We start from the raw sequence: 21,745 nt of genomic DNA, 5'->3' as shown, positions 1-21,745 counted from the left end.
TGATGGGACTAGTTCTTGTCTCTTGCGGTCGAGGGTGCATCGGAAGGCAGTCAAACAGGCATGTCAACAGGGGTGCACGCGGCATGGGCATCTATATACTATCCCGTGTTAATGCCACACTGAAGTTCACGAACTGGTTGCAAAGAACGTTTTCTCATCTCTTCCGCAGACAAAATTCCTGGCCGGATGATCGATGGTCGATGATCTCCAATATTGATCTGCACGTCTATGATAGGCGATGTTTTCTACTGCATCGATCGTTGTTACATTAAGTCTCGACTCGACTCGATGCGGAGATGGACTTCGTTTTGGCAAATATCGCTCCACAAGTGACAGACTACAGTACTTGTCATCTGACTTAATCCCGGTTAACTGGTTGGACCACTTCGTAGAATACGTAGCACGTTGCTTCCGCATGGCAGCCTCAGGTGATTTCCATCGATCATTCTGAAACTATCTCACTTTCGTAGATGAGGGCCCATTCCTGCTAATTGGGCATTCCAGTATCTATGATGCGTGCTGAACTTGAAGTGTTAGAGCAACTTGAAGCCTGTTGTCAAATTAACTTGGTCAAGTTGAAGAAGGCCACTACTAACTTGTGATCAAAATCACGCCAAACAAGCATGCTTCGCAGTTTGACCCACGCTTTCACAAGGTCCGTCTTCGCCGCTAACATGTGCCAAAGTCGTGTGCAGGCAAACGTTGTACATGTATAAGACGTGGTGGACTAGCAGACTCCGCACAAATTCCATTCCCCTCCTTATTGCAGCACTATCATGCCATTCTGTCCATTATGCCCGCCTGGTACCCAGGAAATCTTAACTGGGTTAGAAGCGGTGAGCAGTAATTCGCTCTAGATGGTTCGATTGCTATACTGATCGTCTTGCACTAAGCACATTAAATCGAAGCACACGGTAGCGGGAATAAGTTGTCAACTCTGCCAACAAGACTTCAAGAACAATGCTGCGCTGATACAACATCTTGCATCCAAGAGGCACCACAAGTGCAAATCAGGATGTTCTCTGACATTTATGACAACCTCCGAGCTCAGCACGCACATCAAGTCGGATCACAACGCAGGATCTAAAGACCCTCCTGCAGCTGCCAGTAAAGTCGAACCTACCGTGACAATCCCCAGGCCAGGCAAGTTCCCCTGTAACCCCTGTGGCATGGAGTTTGTTAGTTCCGAAGCGCTCCAGAACCACATGCGCGTAGATCATGCGCTTAAAAATCCGTGTCCATCTTGTTATCAGAGCTTCTCCTCATCTAGCGCTCTTGACGAACACCGGTCGATCAGCCATCCTGTGCCCAAAGCACAAGCCAGCGTTTGTTTGGGATGTCCCATGTGCAAACAAACGTTCTCCTCCGCAGACGACCTGTCTTGTCATATTCGCGCTGCCCATCCTCTCGAAGTATCGGCCAAGAAAGTGTATCCTTGCCTTTCATGCCAACGCACGTTCTCAAAGAAGTCTAAGCTTACTGCCCACAATGATACTGCTCACCCTCCCGGGCCTGTTTGTGCCGTTTGTCGGCTCAAATGCCAGTCTCAACAGGTTCTTGATGATCATGTCGCCGCGGTGCATACGCGCGCGCTCTGCAGCTGCTGGGGATGCAATGCGGCGTTTAGCTCCGAAGAGGGGCTACACAACCATTATTTGCAGTCTTCAGAATATTCCCACCCAAAATGTGTCGAGTGTAATCTTGGGTTCGAAAACGACGCAGTATATGCAACGGCATGTTTTCTTGATTGCGCTTTGTTGTGGTTTCTCACCTTCAAATCTGTATTTCCAGCATCGCCAAACATCCCACCCAGAGCCGCCCCGCCCTATTTCTCCACCAGCTTCTTATCACTGTCCTTTGTGCAACAAAGTCTTCAAGCTTCAATTAGCACTGGATGACCACATGATCGCGAAACACTCTTTCACCTGTGGAATATGCGAATTCGTTTGTCCGGAGGAGGAAGTCCTCCAGGAACACATCGCCTCGGCTCACTCATGCCCCGTTTGTCATGAGGGCGTCTTCGCAAACACAGACCTTTTAAACGAGCACCTCGCGGACCATGCCACTCCCTATCGTTGTGAAGTCTGCCAAACGAGGTACGCCGAGGAAGAAGGCCTACGCCAGCACTACAGAAACTCTCCAGATGACATACATCCGTCTTGTACGAGATGTGACCTGGGATTTCAAGATGCAGGCGAATACCATAATGTATTGTCCCCTCTTTTTGTGATATATCTATGAAGATCTTCCACTCATGTCGCATTCAGCACACAGAAACGATTCACCCTCGGGTATCTTGTCCACTGTGTGATGGAGCATTATTTGAACCTGGGGAGCTTTCTTTGCACTACTTGACATCGCGCAACCATCCCGTGTGCGACAAATGTCAAGTCGGATTCAGTGATCAAGCTGAATTTGCTATGGTGGGTGAGTAGCGTTATCGTTGATGCCTTGACTCAGACCGCCGTGCAGCACGGCGCAACGGAACATCCAGAAGCATACTGCCACCTGTGCCGGTGGCAGTTTGAGTGCTCCGAGTCGTTACAGAATCATATCCGACACTTCGTAGCACACCCCAAGTGCATGGACTGTGAGCTGAGATTCGCAGATGCGGACACCTATCAACATGTTGGTTTTCTTTCCCGGTTCGTCAAGGAATGTTCTAATGTGTTCCATAGCATCTATTTGTCGTGCATAGGCCACACAGTAGCGAGCCTGTGACACGGCAAGATTTCGATCCCGATGCTTTGGATAATGGTGACGGAGTAGTTCATTCCGAAAAGCGCTTTTCTAATTCCTTTTCTCCCGATCGAGTCGACTCCACATGGGGTTTTTCTGTTAATTATGACTTCCCCTATGCCCCGTCTGTACCCTTGCCCCCGAGTACTAGTGGATACTCCAGCCCTCTGTCCCAGAGGGTTCTGACACGATCGAGCGTAGGATCGCGGTCGTCGTCCAGGACACTTTCACCACCTCCGATCTGCAGCATCAAAGTCGCACAACTGGAGACTGAGTATGCCGTGGACCATTCCGACTCGCCAGATTTTGAGCACTCGCCGCTTTCCAATATACCTGCAGTCGGCACGCCGTTGGTATCAAGCACAGACTTCCGTAGCCCCTTCAGTCCGCGCCCAGACCCTCCGGCACTTTTTGCTCCTTCTCAGGAGCTGAATGGTGCTAATCACAGCGATCAAGAATCTATTGCCTCTGCGAGGTCACCTGAGACAAGCTCTCCCGTGATAAAACTTCCGGAGAACGGCGCATCGCCGGTCTCGAGCTCTGGCTGGTCCACATTAAGTGGCGACGATGCGTCGAGGATGGCAGCCAAATCAGAGGATTCACTCACTCATCGGCCGGTGGGCCCTGCCGTGCCGACGCTTCGCCTGCAAGTACCTGTACCTAATGGTACTTCTCAGACAGCCAGGTATGATTATCAAGTGAAACATTGCTTTCGAATCTCAACCTTGTTGCAGTATTTCGGGGACACCAAGTTCCATTTCGCCCGAGTCTGCAGGCATTGATATTTCTGCGAATGTGACCCCCGACTACTTGCGAGAAGCTCGTGCATATCTTGCTGTAACTCATCCAGGACAGGTACCTTCGACTGTGAATCACGTCCACAGCCCGGCCATGGCGTCCCCTAGTTTGACTTCAATCGGCCTCACCGCAGCCTCTCGCGAGCGACGCCGTGAAGTACGATTCGAGGATAGTATCATGTCGGAGCCGTTGTGGGATAATCAATCATCTGACTCGACCGATTCCTCCTTCGATCCTCCTGTGCTTCAAAGCAGGCGAAAATATTGCGCACAAAAGAAATCAGGTCAGCGACGCTGTTTCTTCACAGTTCTAGAGTTGACAATAGGCACAGGTGCCAGTAAACTTCCTCGTTTCGCACCACTCAAGGCAGGACGAGTCGCAGGAAGGAACGGGATTAATCATTTAACGAATGGCACAAGTTCTCTCTCTCCCTATCATTGCAGGATTTGTCGACGAGAGACATGCGAGGATCTGACGACGACGACTTGTGGGCACCTGTTCTGCAACGCGTGAGTACAGTCGATGCTGGTCTTGGACTTGGATTAACAGGGATTCGTAGGTGCATCACAGATGCGGTGATACGAGACTCGCGATGTCCCGTATGTAAGAATGCGGTTTTGCTTTACTGCTTGTTCCGCATCGACACCACCGTGGCCCACCATGACTCAGAGTGACTAATGATGAGTAGTCAGCCTATGTATTATTCGTGTCTTGCCTGTCTGTCGTGCATTGTCGCGAGGTACCGATTTCGACGCTGGTAGTCATTCTATAAAATCTCTTGCACAATTAGTCTGTGATTCCCTGTGACATTACGTGACTATTACATGTGACTATTGGAAGTCATCACCATCACCTCTGCTTATGTCATATCAGCCTTAAATCCACCGAGAGTACTAACAGCAATCCGAAAGTCGTGGCGTTTCTTCTCTCTTTTGTTGTCCGAAACAACTGCCTCGTATACCCATATTTTACTATCTTCCCCTTCTTCGGACACTGCAGCATCTTTACTCGTCAGGCCTGGTGGTGGTGTGACAGGAACTTCAACAGTGTCGACAGTCCATCCTCCTAATCTGCGGCTGCTACCACCATGCCTGTGTGCAATCATTGTGATCGTTCTTTTGTCGACACGAATGCTCTCCGTATGGTGCGAGCGCTTCGAGTCTATCTCAGTGTCTGACTCTGAACTGTTCATCTAGCACACCGAGTCGAAGCACGAGATTGAATGCACTTACTGCGATCGTACGTTCAGGACTTCAGACGGAAGAGATCAGCATGAGAGAACGAAGCATAACTTCCCTTGCAACACTTGCAACCGAGAATTTAGCTCCAGAGAATCCCTGGATCAACATGAGGAGGCCAAGCATAAATTCCATTGCAACACTTGCAACCGAGAATTTAGCTCCAGAGAATCCCTGGATCAACATGAGGAGGCCAAGCATAAATTCCATTGCAACATTTGCAACCGAGAATTTGGCTCCAGAGAATCCCTGGATCAACATGAGGAGGCCAAGCATAAATTCCATTGCAACATTTGCAACCGAGAATTTACATCCGATGGAGCCCTTATCCAGCATCAGAATGCGAAGCATGCACCTCGCCCACATGCATCTTCGTATCTATTCTCACTGCCACCATACGTCCAAGCTGCGACGCCTGCTCCCATGGAGCAGCCTAATGTAAACGTAGTCCTCGATGCTTTATCCACACGGGAGTCCACCCCAGATGGTGAGGATGTCTTGATGACGCAGTCACCAAAGGTACAGGTCACTGCACCCAAACCTGTGGCAAATGTCGCATGTGGAACCTGTGGCGAGCCTTTCGCAACGATTTTAGCTCTGGACGCCCACGAGTCACAGCATAGACCCGATACGTGTGCTTGCCCAATCTGCGAGAGGGCTGATAGGCCTTGCAATTGCATTATTTGCAAGCGCACCAGCACCTTGACAGGTCTGGTGGATGAGAAACCCCTCGATTGTGTCATGAGTGGCGAGCCCGAAGGAATTACGTTGTCCGCGGATTCGCTTGGGGGTATCGAACTTAAGGCAGTCGAGGATTTTTTGGTTGGGTCCTGTGACTTGGTCATGACCCCGGAATCCCAAGGAGTCACAGATCCGTCAGTTGATCGCAGCGTTCTAGCGCACGGCATGGACTCGCATGATGAACAACCCTTACGAAAACCGGAACGCGAGGTGTATGGAGAACATTCTCATGACTTGACTCTTACCCACACACCATTACCCCCATGTCACAAGCACAACAGTCTTGATAATCCAACATGTCTTTCTGAAGTTGCTATGAACTTAACGGAGGAATGTAGCATTACCAATCTCCAATTGGGTTTTGCACCCATGGAATGCGACACCATTCCATGTGATCTGAATGTACTAGAGCAAGTAAGATTCGTGATCCCAATTTTTTCGAGACTAATGCTAATGCATTCTCCGTGTCTTCTTTGACCGAACAGCATTCTGCGCTCAACACTCACGCCATCGTGCAAGACTCAATAGTCTACGAACTCTTGTATCCAAGCCAACCTGACGTTTCCCTCGACTTGACTAATTCACAGAGTCAAGATCACGACATGGTTCGTTTAGTTGTGGATCTTAGTACACGATTTCTGAGATGTCTTTGTCAGTCCCTTCCAGAGGCATCCGACGAACAACCGATAGTTCTCGACATGGACATGAGTCACGAGCAGGTCGATAACCCTCCAGAGTGTGACCCCTGCATTCCTGGATTGGAACCTGATATCACGTCTTCATCGCACTCGACAGACTCCCCTGCAGATGGCACGCTTGTTTCGGCGACCTCGATACCTGTACCAATTCGCTCTCCCCAGTTTATAGGGTCTCCCCAAGTTTGTACCTCTGATTTTGAGCCTCCTGCTGAGTTAGGCGATCCTTTCACACGCAACCTTGTTCCTTCTCCGACCCCATCTGAGCATGGTAGCTTCAGGCCCCCTAGCATTACCCAGGATGATCACTCGCATTCCGGAAGCCATCCTCTACTGTCTCCACTGACTTCCGAAGGTTCTGCCGGTTACTTCTCCGATGCCGATCGTTCATCAACTCCATCAAGCCCTCTTTCTGATCATTCCGTCGTCTTCGTATCTGCGGATTCCATACCAGAGTACGTTAGAGAGAACCGTGCATATCTTGTTGCAACAAGCGCTCCGTCCCGACCTTCTTCAGCAACTTCTAGTTGTGTCCATTTGCCCTCAGTGGTTACTTCGTCAGACTCTCTACCACTTCAACAGGATCAAAATGATCGTGCTGAGGTGCCCCCTGCCGATTTGCCTTCCACCAACGGCCAATCCCTTTACTGCAGGGTTTGCCTTCGAGATCCTTGCGACGATCTAACTGCGACGATGTGCGGCCATGTCTTTTGCAACAGGTTTGTGATTCGGTCACTTGTTTACTTTCCTCCGCGTTGAAACGTGTTTACTCAAGGTGCATTATCGATGCTGTCATGGCCAGATCTGCATGCCCAGTCTGCACCGCTCCCACATTACTCTACTGTCTTTTCCGCCTTGATATCTAAGTGCTCTAAAGCGTAACACCTGTCTTGCTTTCGGCATCCATGCCAATGACTCAACGGAAACCAACAAATCATTTTGTACTTTAGAATTGTTTGAATCACTACAAGTTTTTCAATTCGTGTAGCGTGCATTCTTTAGGAACTATTGCACACCACTAAGCAGTATAGGTGAGTATAATACTTGTCAAAGTTGCGTGTCATTAATTCATTGCTCAATCACAGCGCTCCACCTCTCGAGATTGCATGGGAAATTTGAGCTATTTCATTGCAAACCTATTTGAATTCAATTGATTCACTCTCAAACTCGGCTTGCGGCATAATGTCACCGATAGATTTCGCTGTTGAAAGCCGAAACAAATATAGGTCCGAATACTTTTCGGAGCCTAGTTGCGCTACCTTGTAATATTGGCCATGGCCATATCTCAGATCTCAGACACTTTCAAGGATCTGAGCTTTGAGTCGGTACTATTTTTCGTTTTCGATGTAACGCCGCAATATTAAAAGAGGTGCTTCCATTTTGTCCTATGCGATTTTCTCTCACATCGTCAGGTCCATTGATATGGATGGCCCTAATTTCCTGCAATCGAGCTACTTCCTTGCGGGAGGATTACATCATGGTAGCTGCAAGGATACACCTCGAGTCAGCAATCTGGCTTCCACCGCCGAGATGGTGTGTCATGCTACGCCCGGTATACCGGAGAGAATCCGAACACACTCCCGTAGGTTCCCGTCTTCCTAGTTTCAGGGACTGCCCACACTCTTGGGCTCAGTATGCGAAAGATGATTATATGGACTTGTGGTCTCCATAACGTCCCACAGCAATAACCTCAAGTCACCCCTGTCCGGGTTGATCAGTGTCCGTTCCACAAAAATGGCAGTGCGTAAATTGTATATGCGTTACAAATTGTATGATGTCCCTTTTCACAATGACCCTTGCAGAAGTCTCCACTCCTGAGCATAATCTCCGACAAGTCAGTCATTTACACTTTTGTAGCCAAGAAATATCTCGGTCGTTATGTCGCGGGATTCGGAAATGCAATAGTACCAATGACATAATAGAGTAACATCTTATCTGATAATCGGCCGATATCATCATAGGTATCCGAACTCCCGTTCAATTGTCCTTGCTCGGTCTCACTACGCGTGACAGGGATTTAGAATGAGACCCCGCCGCGAGGACGGGGGGCCCCATTGATTCGGAGAAACAAACAGTTCTAGATACAAGGACAAATCTGCTGAGCACGCTCAGATCTTCAGGCCACTGATTTTTTGTATCCGCCTGCTCAGACCTCAGTCAACTCATTTTAAGGCTACAACGTGACACTTTGACCTGTTTTACATCCACGAGTGGTCTTTGTGGTTATGTGCGGCCGCAGCCGCGACACCCGAAGCTCCACAGTCAATGGCGCCAGATACTTTGTTGTCCCACTATTACATGCACCAATCAGGTAGATTTACGTATTTCCATCCAAGCCCTCTAGGAGAACCGTTCATGACATTTTTAAATCGATAATTGAATGTATTCATTTAATGTGTTACATAAATACATTGTAACACGACATCACTGTCACGTCAGCAACGAGAGTGATAGTGAAAACAGTAACGAAGGAAAGACAATGACAGAAGAAAAAAGAGCAGGATATGGTAAAGAGGCAACGAGAAACGGGGGAAGAACGACGAACCCTGAATGCTAAGGAAGAGTCTGGGGTCTTGTTAATGGCGTGAGGGTGTCGGTACCTTATTTGCTCAGGGATCGAAGAAACCGAGGAAGGTCCGAGTGATAACAGGGTACGGGCAGAGCGGGCTCAGTGCCTGCCAGTTCATGCATGAATAATGGCAGGTCGAGCGGCAGAATTTTGGAGAATGATAGTGTCACTGGGGGGGTTCTGTTGGCGAACCGACACTGGCGAGGGACTCTGGGAGGTGCTTATAGGAGAGCTATGGGAGACTTTTTCACCGACAGCCTCCTCTGCCTGTTTTTCGCCAGCGAGTCGCCTGCGCGTGCCTACCGCAGACTCCCACCCGAAAAACTTGGTACGACCCTAATATTGATACACAGTTTAGCGAAGCGAAGACAACGGTAAGAAACGAACACACCTCTTTGAATTTCATATACACGAGCACTACGATTACCATGACCCAATAGAACACATAACTCAGCACGCTACCCTGAGTGGCGCTATTTGTCCATCCCAATACAGCATTGAATATGCCCCATGGCATATCGGTCTCAGGATTACAGCAGTCAAGATGCCACACATTCCCGCGTACGTCGTATGATCCAGGTCCATTACCGCCTGAGTCGTCGACATCTGCGCCAAGCAAATTGTTGAAGGCGTTCTCTTGGAAAGACCAGATAGCTTTACTAAATAGGCCAGCGCCGATGAGGAGAATCAAATTCGTCATAACGATAAGGAAAATCGTTAGAGCTAGTGTACAGTGGGTGAGCATTGGTGTAACATGATTATTGGCGAAGCTTACTTGAGCGACTAGCGAACTGGTAAATGAAGAAACCACAGACCAATCCACAGACAAGGCCCACGATTGCTGCAATGGGAATTGATTCTGCAGGCTGTCCGAGCGCGACACCGCCAACAAAGACGACAGCTTCAATTCCTGCAAAATGTTACGCATTAGTTGAAAGCATGGTGACGTCATTCGGTAAAGACATTCAGACACGATACTAACCTTCACGCAAGACAGTGATCATTGGAAGGATAAAGAGTACCCACTTCCCAGTCCTTGTGCGGCGATCGACATCTGACGATGAAAAATAATTTGTAAGCATAAAAACAGAGGCAAAGAAAAGAGGAAGGAAAGACACAGACGTTGATCACTAAACGCGCGCTGGAGCTTTACGCGCCATGTAGCTTTGGCCCTGTCCAACTTGAGCATGGTAACGCCCATGACAAAAATCATCAAGGATGCAATAAGTTCGAAGATACCTATTCAAGTGAGTGGGTCAGTTTAATTGTGCGACATAGTGAGAGAAAGGATTTTGGAAACGAGTGAGGATTTAGATGCAAAATACAGACCTTCCCAGAGATTTTCGGCCTTGGACCAGAGATTGGACGCCTTGGTGAACCAGACTGCAATGAATGCAGCACCTAAGGCGAATGAGGCGAACAAGCCTACGCCTGCACCAGCAAAAACCTTGTTGGTCATGAGTCACTGACACTTTCAACATTACTGCTGCAGTAACATACCTGCACTCTAAGTTTGCGGACCAAGCGTCTCTTGAGGGTGGTGTCTGATTCTCCTTCTCTTGGCGTAGTTGTTTCACTGTCGTTGTGGTGGGCTGAAACGGGCCGATAGTGCTCCGTAAGTGTTGGGAAGTGGTCTATGTCGCCATGGACGATCTGCTCGATGAGGCCAAGGAGTACGGATACGATGACGACGGCTTCAAGGGTTTCTCTGAAGACAATGAAGAATATGCTAACGCTGAACAAATTCTGGGCTGTCATTGCCGTGTTTTCGTCCTTGGTACGTGGGGGTGCACCAGTGCATATTGGATTTATGAGATTATCTGATAATGAAGTTTCAGCGAACCTGACTTGCACAGTGACACCGAATTTTTCCGAACGCCGAAAACTAATTTATCAGATTAGTATCCAAGGGGTTCGCCAAAAGTAGTCAGGATCATCACCGCCACCATCAAATGTCAAATCTTATCAGATAAATTTTTGATGTGCGAAAGCGGCGGTCTTAGATCAGTGACTGCTCGTTGTCAATAATCCTACTACTATGGTACATGAGAAAGTCTAGGTAGCTAACTTGAGCTCAATACAGTGGAGATTAGTCGGATGAGGACATTCTGCGACAAGTCACAAGGCATGGAACATCTCTCAATGCGAAGGTTTAACCGACGCCGCGGATCCAGGGTCCGCGTAAGTAATTTACGAGAGGACTGCCGTAGGCTCAAGCCAACGAGTATGGCCCTATAAGGCACATCTTGAAATTTCAAATCTAGTTTGGGCTTATCAGATAAAATTTTAGCGATGAAGGGTCATCATCATCCCCGTTTGACCAGTAGTGGAATTCCTCCAGAGCTACTTTAGACGTGCGTTCTTCGTGGTCCTTTGATTTTCCTCTGAGGACTGACTTTGAACTGATTTCATCTAGGTATCACGATCAACGTGGGGGATCCAAATTACCATTGACACATCCATGTGGTGCCGTCAATCCCTTCTCTTGCTTGCGCTCTTGTCTCCTGCACTTGCGGGTATACAGGAGCTTTGGTGGAACGTCACCTACGTTCAGGACGCGAGTCCAGATGGCCTCTTTGAACGCCGTGTCATTGGTGTCAACGGAACCTGGCCGTGAGTTTCTTACATCTTGTATGATTAGCTTGTTTGATCTGACATATCCGACTTATTGAAACTAACTTTTCGATTCACTGCGAAACTCCAAAAATTGGATCTTATGCCTGTCGACTTCTTCGCTACTCATAAAGACCTCCGCCAATTGAGGTATCTACAACAGATTCATTGCTTGTGCATGTAACGAACGGCATCGATCGACCTGCATCGCTACACCACCACGGCATGTTCTTCAACTCAACATCCTGGATGGACGGAGCAATGGGGGTGTCGCAATGGTATGTGCACTCGTGTTAATTTGTCATACTGTGGCTGCATCGGCTGCGCAAACTGTCGCCGTCTTTTGTTTGATGTTTCTGTGCATACAACTAATATCGCAAAGTATTTTGCTAATTATTTTTTTCACGCAGTGGCATACCCCCAGGTCAGACGTTTGACTACGTTGTACCCATCAACTCCTCCGGCCAAGTCGGAACATACTGGGCGCATGGTCATGCAAATGTAAGTAAACAGGGTGGTCTCCTTGATTTTCTACTTCGCGTGCCTGCTTGCTCTCTCGAAATAATGTCACACTAAATTCTGTATCTATCCATGCAGGGAATATATGTGGATGGTCTGCGCACGCCTCTCCTGCTGCATTCTCCAAATGAAACTTATGCCGCCGATTACGATGCCGAGTTCACTGTTATGCTGAGTGACTGGTACCATCAAGAGCAGCCTGTCCTCTTGGAATCCTTCCTCAGCATAGCAGATCCAGGAGGAGCGGAGCCTATTCCTGGTGAGTTGCCTCGTCCTATAGTCCATGGTGGTATACTGATGGACGGATGTTTATTTTTTTTGTTTCATGTTCCATTGACTTGCAGACTCTGCCCTCGTATATTTCTCCCAAAATGGTTCCTACCTGGCACCTATCCCAGGGAGTCACCCATCCCCGGTAACAAGTGCGGTAGGTTTCAACGAGAACGCGACGCTTCCGTTCGAGCCCGGTAAAACGTACAGACTGCGCGTAATCAACATGGGCGCATTCGCAGCGTTCTACTTCTGGATCGACGGACATGAAATGCGAATCATTGAAGTTGACGGTGTGCGTTTAGTTCTACCTGCTTCTTTCAACTCGGTAGATTTATTTTATCGCAGACAGACACACAGGAGCAGCCTGTTGATATGCTGAGCCTAGCAGTGGCGCAGCGTTACTCTGTGCTTGTCACCGCGAGGAACGATACGTCGTCAAACTGGGCCATCCATGCAAACATGGATACAAGCATGTTTGACACCGTCCCCAGTAGTCTAAATCCCAGTAGGCCATTCCATTTCCTGAGTATTCGATCCCACCGCTTATTGTCCTACCTTTCAAAATACTTGCAGATATTACCACCACCATCACATACTCCGCCTCCTCCAACCTCACTACCCTGTCCCCCGTGTCCTCCTATACCCTGATAAACGACAGCGCTCTGGTTCCCACCGATGTTTCGCCTGCACTCCCCCCAACAAATACCCTTGAGCTTGAGTTCAACTTCGCGACGATGAGCGATGGGACAAACCATGGATTCATAAACAATTTGGTTTACAATCCGCCACTGGTACCCGCGATCATGAGCGCGCTGAGTCTGGGCGAAAATGCCACTAGCCAAGTGGCATATGGGCCGTACAGCTTTGTGTATAACTACGGAGATGTGATCGACCTTGTGGTGATGAACGCTGATACAGGGAAGCATCCCTTGTGCGTCATCTCTCCCCTACATTCGGCGTTTGACAGAACTGATGTTACGTTCTAGCCATTTGCACGGATACAAGATGCAGATCGTCAATAAAGTGACGGATTATACCTCCAACGATACATCACTTAACCCACCGCTTATCGAAGGGCAAGCAAACCCGATGCGTCGTGACACTGTAGCCATCCCTGGCGGAGGTTCCGTCACGCTCCGCATCGTCGCTAATAACCCCGGCGCATGGCTCTTTCACTGCAAGTTTACGAACCCCCTTCAGAAGAGACACTTACTTACATCATTATCATCCAGGTCACATAGAATGGCACCTTGAATCGGGCCTTGCGGTCCAGTTCATAACAGCTCCGCTTCAGATACAAGAACAGGCACAGGACCGCGTACCGTCGTTTATGTACGACCAGTGTGCTGCGCTTGGGATCCCCACGAGTGGCAATGCTGCAGGACACGCGAGCCCAACTAATTTGTCGGGTCTCCCGCTTGGTCCGTGGTTGCAGAAGCTCGGTTGGCTGGCTAAAGGCATCTGGGCGATGGCTGGGTGAGTTCGGGGCTGAAGTGGTTGTTGCGATATACTGACGATGCGGGGTGCTTGGTAGATGTGTGTTGACAGTCGTCATTGGCATCGCTACTGTTATATGGTATGCTATGGGAGGTTCTGTCACTGAGGAGGAGATGGAGGCGGAGGCGCGTCAGCGCATCGAGGAAAAGGAACGCAGAGGAAAGTTCTTTGGTCTGTTTAAGAGAAAGACTTGAATATCCATTTGTTCATACTGACCTAATAGCGGTCACTCTGGCTATGCCGTTCTGCGGGGTAGTCCTGTCAATGATTGTCACCACTTATTCGATAGTTTAATGACTATTGATAGATACACATGCAATAACTTGAAGTAGCAAGTACTTACACGGTAAAAAGTTAGCTGAACCTGTGGTTAAGTCAGTCGTTTTTGCACGTATACAATTTGTGTCCTGTACTGTTTTGAATGAAGACAGAGTACTGAATTAGGATAAGATCTGTTGGTGAAGAACGACTTGGAAGCTAATGATGAGTTGTCCGGCAGCCGCCGAGCGGGGATCATCCGATCATCGGTCTCTGGGAGTTTAGACGCTTACGTTTAACGTTTTAACCACAAATGCCAAGATAAACTGAGCTTGAGTATCACACTCGCACTCAATCAAGTCCGGAATTATCCTGTTTCCAATGATTCTAGGCCAGCCCTCAGTGCGACCATCCGCACATACAAACTGAAAGTCAACTTTGTCTTACTATACATCTTCCCGAATGATGAACTTGCAGTATCATATGAATTATACGTTTCAAACCGAGTTATGTTACTTCTCTTGGTGAAACCTGGCTGCTCTTAGGCCAGCCAAGCCTACGATAAGACCGCAGTAAACCAAGCCCCGTGAACCTCGTGTGTCCAAGCGTGCCTTCAAATACACGCTTGTCTGCATCCTTGCTAGATATTTCCACACATTGTCAATTCGGACACTTTACAGCCCCTGATGCAAGTAAATAAGTGCCCGGTATCAAGACACTTGATGACATTAATAGAACAAACGTGCAATATATCATACACTACAGGTGCAAAAGATCAGTACAGAGGGGTCACTGAACACAGAACTAGGTGAATCACACGCAAAAGAACCCGAAACAACCACTCACATGTTAATACTACATGACTTCTATTTTGCAGAATTCGCAATCCTCGCTTGCTCGACGCGCCGCTTGTTTTTTGCAATAACATTGGAATCCAAATGCTCGGTTGCTGGAATGTTCTCAGCAACGTTCACAGCACCAGACCCAAAATACAATGCCTGCTGCCAGCACTTCTCGCGAATGGCCATCTCAGCTGCATTCCCTAGCGCCAATGCAAGTTCCTTTCTCGCTCCCAGTACTTCCTTCGAATACTGACCCTGCGTGTGGCTGTCAAATGCAACCAGGGCAGCGGAAAGCTCTGCAGCGCTCATGAACGCAGCCCTGGCGTAATCGTTGTCGGTCTTGCGAGCGCGTTCACGCCCCTTGTCCATAGCCGCCTTGACGCGCTGCAGCGCGATCTTTAGAAATCGCCGGATAACATCAGGGTTCGTGATTTGTTGTACGTGGTTGAGACAGGTCGAGGATGAAAGACCATTTGGTGCTTTTTTGAGTCCCTGGATGGTATCGAAGGCTTTTCGTTGGGCGAGCACGACGAGCAGGCGTGCGAGGGCCGTTGGACCCATGATACTTTCATCCGCAATTTGGAGGGGCGCATCCACTTTCATGTTCAGGGATACGCTGTACATAGGGCTGCGGAAGATCTCTTCCATACGCTCGATACACATATATCGATCCTCCGGTTTACTATGGTCGAGCTCACTCGCACTCTTGACTTTGCGTGAAGCAAGGTATGCCATCCGGAGCAGTGACTCGATCTCGGCGTTGGTGACACCGCAAGACTCGGCTGCGTGACTAAGGGTACTGACTAGTCTCAGCATGGCAATACGGGATGTGCCTGTAAGCCATTTATACCATTTGCGTATGTTCATCAAGAGAGACATGTTGGTGACAGACCTCTATATTCAAACACCTGACCGAAAGCATCTTCATCGGGTGGCTCAACCGCGTGGTAATCAACCTCGACCCGATCAAACCAGCTTTATGGGGGTGGTCAGTCGTGTAACGGAAAGACGAAAGACATCACTCACCCCCGGACCTCCCGCCAATCCTCCTCTTCAATTTTCATCCATACTTCGATGATCTTCTCACACCAGTCTTCTCGGGATGTCAGAATGGCTACAGCTTGGGTCATGGCCTTCCACTCCTGTGCTCTAAAGATATTGTCTTGAGGCGTCGAAACACCTGGTACTATGTGCGACGGCCATTGGAAGAGAAGGGCTATGACCTCGCACGCGATAGAATCGACTTGTGTTTCAGGATACCAAGGCGGGCGAGTGATGATGGCGCAGTCAAAAAGTAGGTCTAGAATTTCTGGTTTCTTTTTTAAAATGTCAAGACAATGTTTTCGCGATGGGGGTGGTGTGGTACACAAAAGCCCATGGGCAGTCCATAAAGCGCTTTCTTGAGTCATGGCGTAAAATCGAGGTGCGTTTTCCGCAGCTCGTTTTGCAGGTACCTCGTGGTGAATATTAGTCGAGCACGGGATAGATAAGACAGAATAATGACACACATCAGTTGCATCCATAACCATTTGACTTTGCCATGTTGTATTTGGAGATCGCATGCCCTCGATGAAGAAATCGGGCCCTTCCAAAGTGAATCTGCAGACAGCTGCAATTATATCTGCTGCTTCTGTTACAGATGAATTCTCTCCCAGTACAGATTCACTGGCGAGTACGCGTAAGGTATTGACGGCTAACTGACGGAAAATGCAAAGAGGATGGTTCAGATGCTAAGAGGCACATGAGAACATTAAAGCCAGACAAAGTCCTGTATATTCTTACCGATAAACAAATATTAATGACATGGTTCCTCTTCATGTCCTCCAAAAGCGTGCGTCGCTCGGTAAGATTACCAGTCTGCATAAACTCTGTCAGAGCTTCGAGCGCATTGTACTGGCCGATATATCGCTCCTTCGGCTGCGATTGTGACTGCGTGTACAGATGAGATGTCACGACAGCAAGAAACGTCTTCACGATCCCTGCCGCATAGCATGCTTTGCCAAAAGCACTGAAGCTGAGAGGATCGCGACCCTTCCGCGTCTGAAACTCTTTGCTAAACCGGAATTTAATGGCACCCTAGTTTGTACTGGTCCAAATGGTGGCATAAAGCACAGGATATGATGGAACTCACCGTGTAGTTCTGCACAAATGTCGGGTCTTGGTTTCGCTCTAGAAGCTTCGCAAAGAGCTTCGTCAAGTTCTGTGATAATTCGGGTTCATGTGCTCCGAGGACCTGTTCGATATTACTGAGTACAATATTGTTCATGACTGTTGGAGCGTTGTGCGTGCGCCTGCAGAAAGTTGATTGGGGAGCAGCACGAGCCTTTTGCAGATCAGTACTACTCAGTACCAAAGTGCCGCGGTAACGAATTAAGGCAGGCATCTCTCACGGTCAAACCTTAACCCTAATCTTAGGTTTTTTTCGTCTGCAGTGAAATCCAAAGGAAAACAGTAATAAGACAATAATAAGACGTCCTGCACCTTGAACTATAATATGGTAAGCTATACAACTAAGTTGAGTACAATAACCAATTGGTACAGCGTGTGGGTATATGACCGAGGGTCTTGAGCTCCATTAGAGTCCTATAATCCATCATGAATATAATCCACTCCTCCGACACGTATCATAATCTATCACTGATACAATCCACTTCTTTAATAAGTCACTGTCGGCGAAGCCGAGACAAAGCCAAACGGAGACGAAGCAGTCGAAGAAGTTACCACGGACGAAGATGTAGCACCAACCGAGATGTTCGGTGATGCAGAAACAACGGGAGATAAAACTGCACTGGATGTGGCACTTGCAGTTGGGGTGACGGAAGGACTGTTCAAGTCAACGGTAGTGGCTGGGGCATAAGAGGGAGATGGGGAAGCAGAGAATGCAGCAACTGGAGTTTGAGTCAAAGCAGTAGATGATACAGTTCCGTTCCCTCCCACACTTGTCGCCGTTGGTGACATGCTGGGTGCAGCCGTACCATTAGCTGTCACAGTAACGACCACGGTGGTCACAACGATCACAGTGGAAACATTGTTCGCGCCGGTGGTGGTAGCTGGTGTAGGCGTCACAAGAGGGGTTGAGGAAGTGAGAAGCGCAGTTCCAGTCCCAGTGGATACGACGGGAGAGGTTGAGGGACTCGAAGTAACGCTACCAGCACCAGTAGAAGTGCCAGAGTCAAAGGTGGTTGTAGGAGTAGAAATGGCAGAGGAGTTCGCAAAAGCACTCGTAGAAGTGCCAAAGCCAAAAGTGGTCGCAGGTGTGGAAGCGACAAAGGAACTCGTCGAAGCACTTGTAGAAACGATTGATGCAGGACTACTGGCAGAAGAACTCGCTGCACTGGTAGGGCCCAGCCTGAGTAGATGAAGTGGTAACAGTAGTGGTCGGACTGCCAAAAGCCAAAGGTGGGTGCGTATGAGGAGGTGCCAAACTGACGCTTTTTCATCGGAATTCATTGAGGGGCTGGCGAGGGTAGATGAAGTCACAAGAGCTGAGGAAGCACATGGGTCATAAGTGCTCGAGGTAGGAGTGCTTGTGGGAGATGGTGAGGCACTTGTGGTGGTCTCGACACAGTCGCCACCTTCAGTGGTTGTGTTGCTTGTGGTACCATTTCCAGTTACCCCTCCCTGAACGCCAGCAGCGACAAAACGTGCCTCAGCATCACTTTGTGTGTCACAAGCGAGACTGGTTCCAGCTTTGGCAACGAGAGGAAGTGCGAAACAAGACAGACCGGATGAGCAAGGCGTGAGCTCCCAGGAGCTTCCAATGCATTGTGCGAAAGCACCGCTAACGCATGCCTGAGCATCACCTGTAGCACGATCACAAAATCAATAAATGGACGTACGAAAAAAAATATTAAGAACTCACTGGTGCAAGAATCATTGGCGGTACATTGTAGCAAACTGCGCATTCAGTTTTTGGGCATCGAGACCGTTTTGTTGTTGGGAAAAGCCTGAAGAATTGGATACAAGCACGTAGTAAGATGCAAGAGGTGCCGCGCTGGCCATGGAAGCCAGCATGGCGATTACAAAGAAATTCTGGGAGAAACCCATAACTATAGAAGATGATATGTTTGAGTGAGTGTAGGTGACTGTGCGATGCAACTAGCGTTAGAATGAACGTAAGAAGAGCTCCTGGCTCTGATCTAGAAATTCGTTAAGTTGACGAAAGAAGAGGCTGCAGTTACGAGTAGTGCGTACAAGATGGGGATTCAAGGCCGCCATCTGCCTCGCCTTTATATATGGAAACAACAGTTGTGGACGCATGGACACTCGCGCAGCAGCTTATTGTTTGAAGCATAATAGTTAGAACTTTCATTGTATCGCAAAATAGATTCCATATTTGAAACTCAGCGATTATACTTAATCGCTGTTTGTTTGGTTTATCTTTTTGGACAAATATATTTTATCTTATATGTGACTCAGATCGGGATTATCCGTTTATCTTATTATATTACCCTCATTGAAATTTGAGATTGAGATGTTGCGCCTGCTAACTCGTCCTCTTTATCTCTCCGTCACTCCTTCATCATCCCTGCGTTTCAAACAGGGTCTTGCACTCAGCTCAAGAAAAATGGCAACCTTTAGCACCCCAGACTTCGTGCGTACTATTTTCAATCAGTTACATGTCCTTACCAGGAAGCTGCGCTATTATTGCAGAACAAAGTCCTGTATGCACCTCTGGCAGAGATCGATCCTCAAATCCAGAACATCATCGACAAGGAAACTTGGAGGCAGTTTTCCGGACTCGAGCTTATCGCGTCTGAGGTGGATCTCGCAGTTCACTCTCATCTGTCTTCATGTTATCTGAGACATTTCTTAGAACTTGACGAGTCGCGCCACTCTCGAGGCAAATGGCTCAATATTGACCAACAAGTACTCAGAGGGTCTTCCAAATGCCCGGTACTATGGTGGCAATGAATACATTGACGAGCTTGAGATTCTTTGTCGCAAGCGGGCCCTTGAAGCGTTCAACCTCGACCCTGCAAAATGGGGTGTGAACGTCCAGCCTTATTCTGGCTCTGTGAGTATTCAGTATAATCAGACACTCTGTAATCTTGACATTCAATGACTCTCATGCTAGACTGCCAAGTACGTCCGACGTCGCTTATGTGTGATCCTGTCTCACGTTATGTGACCGATAGCTTTGCAGCCTTAACCGCTCTCATTCAGCCTCAGGACCGCTTGATGGGTCTTGGTCTCCCAGATGGTGGACATCTCACACACGGTTACTATGTGAGTTTCTTTTGCCACGTCAATGGCTAGCTTGGGTTCTGAGGTCCGATCAATTAGACTGCCAAAAAGAAGATGACCGCTTCCTCGATTTACTTCCAGTCTTTCCCTTACGCAATTGATCCCAGCAACACAACTTATCGACTATGCAGGCCTTGAGCGTCAGGCAAAAGATTTTCAAGCCCAGACTAATCATTTGCGGTGCCTCTGCTTATCCCCGCGATTGGGATTATGCTGCTTTGAGAAGACTGCAGATGCAGAGGGTGCATACCTCATGGCTGATATCGCACACACCAGTGGTCTTGTCGCAGCACAAACACTAAATAACCCTTTCGAATACTGTGACATCGTTACCACAACGACGTGAGTTTTCCGTTCACAACTGAGACTTCTTACTACTGACACATCTCAGCCACAAGACCCTCCGCGGTCCTCGCGCTGGCCTAATCTTTTTCAAAAGAGACGGACCCAACAGCCAAGATCTTGAGAAGCGCGTTAACGACGCTGTTTTTCCTGCCTGTCAAGGTGGCCCCCACAATAACGTTGGTACCCCCAATCTCTCGGCTAACAAATACAAGCTGATAACAAAATTATACCAGACTATTGCCGCTGTCGCTACTGCCCTTTTGCAGGTATCCCAGCCTACATTCAAAGCCTATGCTAGACAGGTTATCTCCAATGCGCAGACACTTGCAGCTGCCCTTCAGGAGCACGGCTACAAACTACAGACCGGCGGTACTGATAACCACCTTGTTCTGTGGGACCTCCGTCCCCTTGGTTTGACTGGCAGCAAAGTCGAGAAGGTGTGCGACTTGTTGGGCATCACGATCAACAGTTAGATCTGTCTCCTGTATGAAAATGCAAGATACTAATATTGGAATCCTGCAACAGAAAACGCAGTATCTGGCGATGCATCTGCCCAAACTCCTGGCGGCATCCGTCTCGGCACGTCGGCGCTCACGTCCCGCGACATGACGGAGGAAGACATCAAGGTCGTCGCTAGCTTCTTGCACCGGGCTGTGCAACTATCGCTCTTCCTTCAAAAGGAGGCTGGCTCCAAGCTTCTCAAGGACTTCATCCGCGCCGCAACGGCGAAGGGCTCGGCAGGTGCGGTACAGGTGGATGATCTCCGCAGAGACGTCGTTGGGTTCGCACGGAGATGGCCGCTCCCTGGCGTGGATGTCAGCACGCTCAAGCGTCCGGCGGGTATTGAGGAAGACTTTTAGGTGTTGACGCGTGGGGTGTGCTCGAGTTTATCAAATGTAAAAAAGATTCAACGTTCGCTTGTTACATAGCGTGGGCATTCAACATCGTTCACATCAGGTTGGGCATTCAACATAGTCTACATCTGACATTGTATCGATAGCTACTGCATATTATCATTAATGTTATTCGCAGTTAAACAGTCGTTGATGGTTTACCTCTAATTAATTCGGCTCCCTAGTCGAGACACGCCATCCGGGCAGACACTTGGAATCCCGAACTACTCATTCTACCATGACTGAGCGCTGAACGCGCGAATGCTGACGCCACTGCAGCAGTTCTCATTCTCATCTCATACCGATCCTTCAGTTTTTAAAGTTGCTTTAAATGCAACAATTAACCAGTATACAATATTAAATATTATAAAACGAATAGGAAGGTACGCTCTCCCTCCACATCTGTTGATGTTAATTTCTCTACAATTGTATCCCTGCCCATTGAAGGTGTGCTACCATCCTCGTCGGTCACATTCTG

The 21,745-nt window shown here is 48.5% G+C and overlaps 7 protein-coding genes across 7 annotated transcripts; 4 read left to right on the top strand and 3 right to left on the bottom strand.

Moving 5' to 3' along the window:
- The first annotated feature begins 489 nt into the window (after positions 1-489).
- On the top strand, positions 490-4,384 carry DFJ58DRAFT_812990 (uncharacterized protein). Its single transcript, XM_041391565.1, has 10 exons — positions 490-542; positions 597-836; positions 894-1,733; positions 1,792-2,208; positions 2,268-2,423; positions 2,473-2,628; positions 2,679-3,424; positions 3,474-3,820; positions 3,869-4,046; positions 4,097-4,384. Exons 2-10 carry the CDS (start codon positions 777-779, stop codon positions 4,209-4,211), a joined length of 3,015 nt encoding a protein of 1,004 aa, XP_041238471.1. The 5' UTR covers positions 490-542; positions 597-776; the 3' UTR covers positions 4,212-4,384.
- A 37-nt stretch (positions 4,385-4,421) lies between these two features.
- On the top strand, positions 4,422-7,322 carry DFJ58DRAFT_111200 (uncharacterized protein). The gene is made up of 6 exons (XM_041378675.1): positions 4,422-4,676; positions 4,734-5,930; positions 6,002-6,121; positions 6,173-6,930; positions 6,987-7,242; positions 7,297-7,322. Exons 1-5 carry the CDS (start codon positions 4,668-4,670, stop codon positions 7,075-7,077), a joined length of 2,175 nt encoding a protein of 724 aa, XP_041238470.1. The 5' UTR covers positions 4,422-4,667; the 3' UTR covers positions 7,078-7,242; positions 7,297-7,322.
- Positions 7,323-9,047: 1,725 nt separating this feature from the next.
- DFJ58DRAFT_630483 (iron permease FTR1) lies at positions 9,048-10,538 on the bottom strand (the record flags this gene model as incomplete). The annotated part of the gene is made up of 7 exons (XM_041381194.1): positions 9,048-9,116; positions 9,172-9,503; positions 9,556-9,690; positions 9,763-9,834; positions 9,903-10,019; positions 10,110-10,227; positions 10,281-10,538. Coding segments are annotated over 7 exons (1,101 nt in total), but the record flags the coding sequence as incomplete, so codon positions are not given.
- A 618-nt stretch (positions 10,539-11,156) lies between these two features.
- On the top strand, positions 11,157-14,176 carry DFJ58DRAFT_111165 (Fet3 protein). The gene is made up of 10 exons (XM_041378674.1): positions 11,157-11,393; positions 11,528-11,671; positions 11,804-11,894; positions 11,991-12,171; positions 12,257-12,477; positions 12,531-12,690; positions 12,759-13,116; positions 13,172-13,362; positions 13,418-13,661; positions 13,720-14,176. The coding sequence occupies exons 1-10, from the start codon at positions 11,242-11,244 to the stop codon at positions 13,874-13,876; spliced, it is 1,899 nt and encodes a 632-aa protein (XP_041238468.1). The 5' UTR covers positions 11,157-11,241; the 3' UTR covers positions 13,877-14,176.
- Positions 14,177-14,439: 263 nt separating this feature from the next.
- DFJ58DRAFT_812975 (uncharacterized protein) lies at positions 14,440-17,165 on the bottom strand (the record flags this gene model as incomplete). Its single annotated transcript, XM_041391564.1, has 7 exons — positions 14,440-14,732; positions 14,787-15,615; positions 15,675-15,757; positions 15,809-16,236; positions 16,291-16,512; positions 16,565-16,858; positions 16,914-17,165. 6 exons carry the CDS (start codon positions 17,163-17,165, stop codon positions 14,807-14,809), a joined length of 2,088 nt encoding a protein of 695 aa, XP_041238467.1. The 3' UTR covers positions 14,440-14,732; positions 14,787-14,806.
- Positions 17,166-17,181: 16 nt separating this feature from the next.
- On the bottom strand, positions 17,182-19,066 carry DFJ58DRAFT_812972 (uncharacterized protein). The gene is made up of 3 exons (XM_041391563.1): positions 18,977-19,066; positions 18,709-18,921; positions 17,182-18,585 (listed from the first exon to the last, which is right to left on the bottom strand). Exons 2-3 carry the CDS (start codon positions 18,827-18,829, stop codon positions 17,438-17,440), a joined length of 1,269 nt encoding a protein of 422 aa, XP_041238466.1. The 5' UTR covers positions 18,830-18,921; positions 18,977-19,066; the 3' UTR covers positions 17,182-17,437.
- A 156-nt stretch (positions 19,067-19,222) lies between these two features.
- DFJ58DRAFT_812966 (pyridoxal phosphate-dependent transferase) lies at positions 19,223-21,416 on the top strand. Its single transcript, XM_041391562.1, has 8 exons — positions 19,223-19,376; positions 19,436-19,543; positions 19,599-19,803; positions 19,929-20,015; positions 20,137-20,371; positions 20,421-20,550; positions 20,608-20,842; positions 20,900-21,416. The coding sequence occupies exons 1-8, from the start codon at positions 19,257-19,259 to the stop codon at positions 21,232-21,234; spliced, it is 1,455 nt and encodes a 484-aa protein (XP_041238465.1). The 5' UTR covers positions 19,223-19,256; the 3' UTR covers positions 21,235-21,416.
- The last annotated feature ends 329 nt before the right edge of the window (positions 21,417-21,745 follow it).

This window comes from Suillus subalutaceus, assembly GCF_016647625.1.
Source record: "Suillus subalutaceus strain FC151 chromosome Unknown DFJ58scaffold_149, whole genome shotgun sequence".
Lineage (NCBI taxonomy): Eukaryota > Fungi > Basidiomycota > Agaricomycetes > Boletales > Suillaceae > Suillus > Suillus subalutaceus.
The sequence above is the reverse complement of the archived record's forward strand: the minus strand, read 5'-3'. Positions and strand labels throughout refer to the sequence as shown.

Excerpts from the sequence above, each read along its gene's own strand:
- DFJ58DRAFT_812990 (XM_041391565.1), top strand. The coding sequence starts at position 777 with ATGCCATTCTGTCCATTATGCCCGCCTGGTACCCAGGAAATCTTAACT. Across the intron at positions 1,734-1,791 it reads ACGACGCAGTATATGCAACG|CATCGCCAAACATCCCACCC; the intron begins GCATGTTTTCTT and ends CTGTATTTCCAG. Across the intron at positions 3,821-3,868 it reads TTGCGCACAAAAGAAATCAG|GTGCCAGTAAACTTCCTCGT; the intron begins GTCAGCGACGCT and ends CAATAGGCACAG.
- DFJ58DRAFT_111200 (XM_041378675.1), top strand. Across the intron at positions 5,931-6,001 it reads ATCTGAATGTACTAGAGCAA|CATTCTGCGCTCAACACTCA; the intron begins GTAAGATTCGTG and ends TTGACCGAACAG. Across the intron at positions 6,122-6,172 it reads AGAGTCAAGATCACGACATG|TCCCTTCCAGAGGCATCCGA; the intron begins GTTCGTTTAGTT and ends TGTCTTTGTCAG.
- DFJ58DRAFT_111165 (XM_041378674.1), top strand. The coding sequence starts at position 11,242 with ATGTGGTGCCGTCAATCCCTTCTCTTGCTTGCGCTCTTGTCTCCTGCA. Across the intron at positions 13,117-13,171 it reads GATACAGGGAAGCATCCCTT|CCATTTGCACGGATACAAGA; the intron begins GTGCGTCATCTC and ends GTTACGTTCTAG. Across the intron at positions 13,363-13,417 it reads CGGCGCATGGCTCTTTCACT|GTCACATAGAATGGCACCTT; the intron begins GCAAGTTTACGA and ends ATTATCATCCAG.
- DFJ58DRAFT_812972 (XM_041391563.1), bottom strand. The coding sequence starts at position 18,829 with ATGGGTTTCTCCCAGAATTTCTTTGTAATCGCCATGCTGGCTTCCATG. Across the intron at positions 18,586-18,708 it reads CTTTTCCCAACAACAAAACG|GTGATGCTCAGGCATGCGTT; the intron begins GTCTCGATGCCC and ends ATCGTGCTACAG.
- DFJ58DRAFT_812966 (XM_041391562.1), top strand. The coding sequence starts at position 19,257 with ATGTTGCGCCTGCTAACTCGTCCTCTTTATCTCTCCGTCACTCCTTCA. Across the intron at positions 20,372-20,420 it reads GACATCGTTACCACAACGAC|CCACAAGACCCTCCGCGGTC; the intron begins GTGAGTTTTCCG and ends GACACATCTCAG. Across the intron at positions 20,551-20,607 it reads AAGGTGGCCCCCACAATAAC|ACTATTGCCGCTGTCGCTAC; the intron begins GTTGGTACCCCC and ends AAATTATACCAG.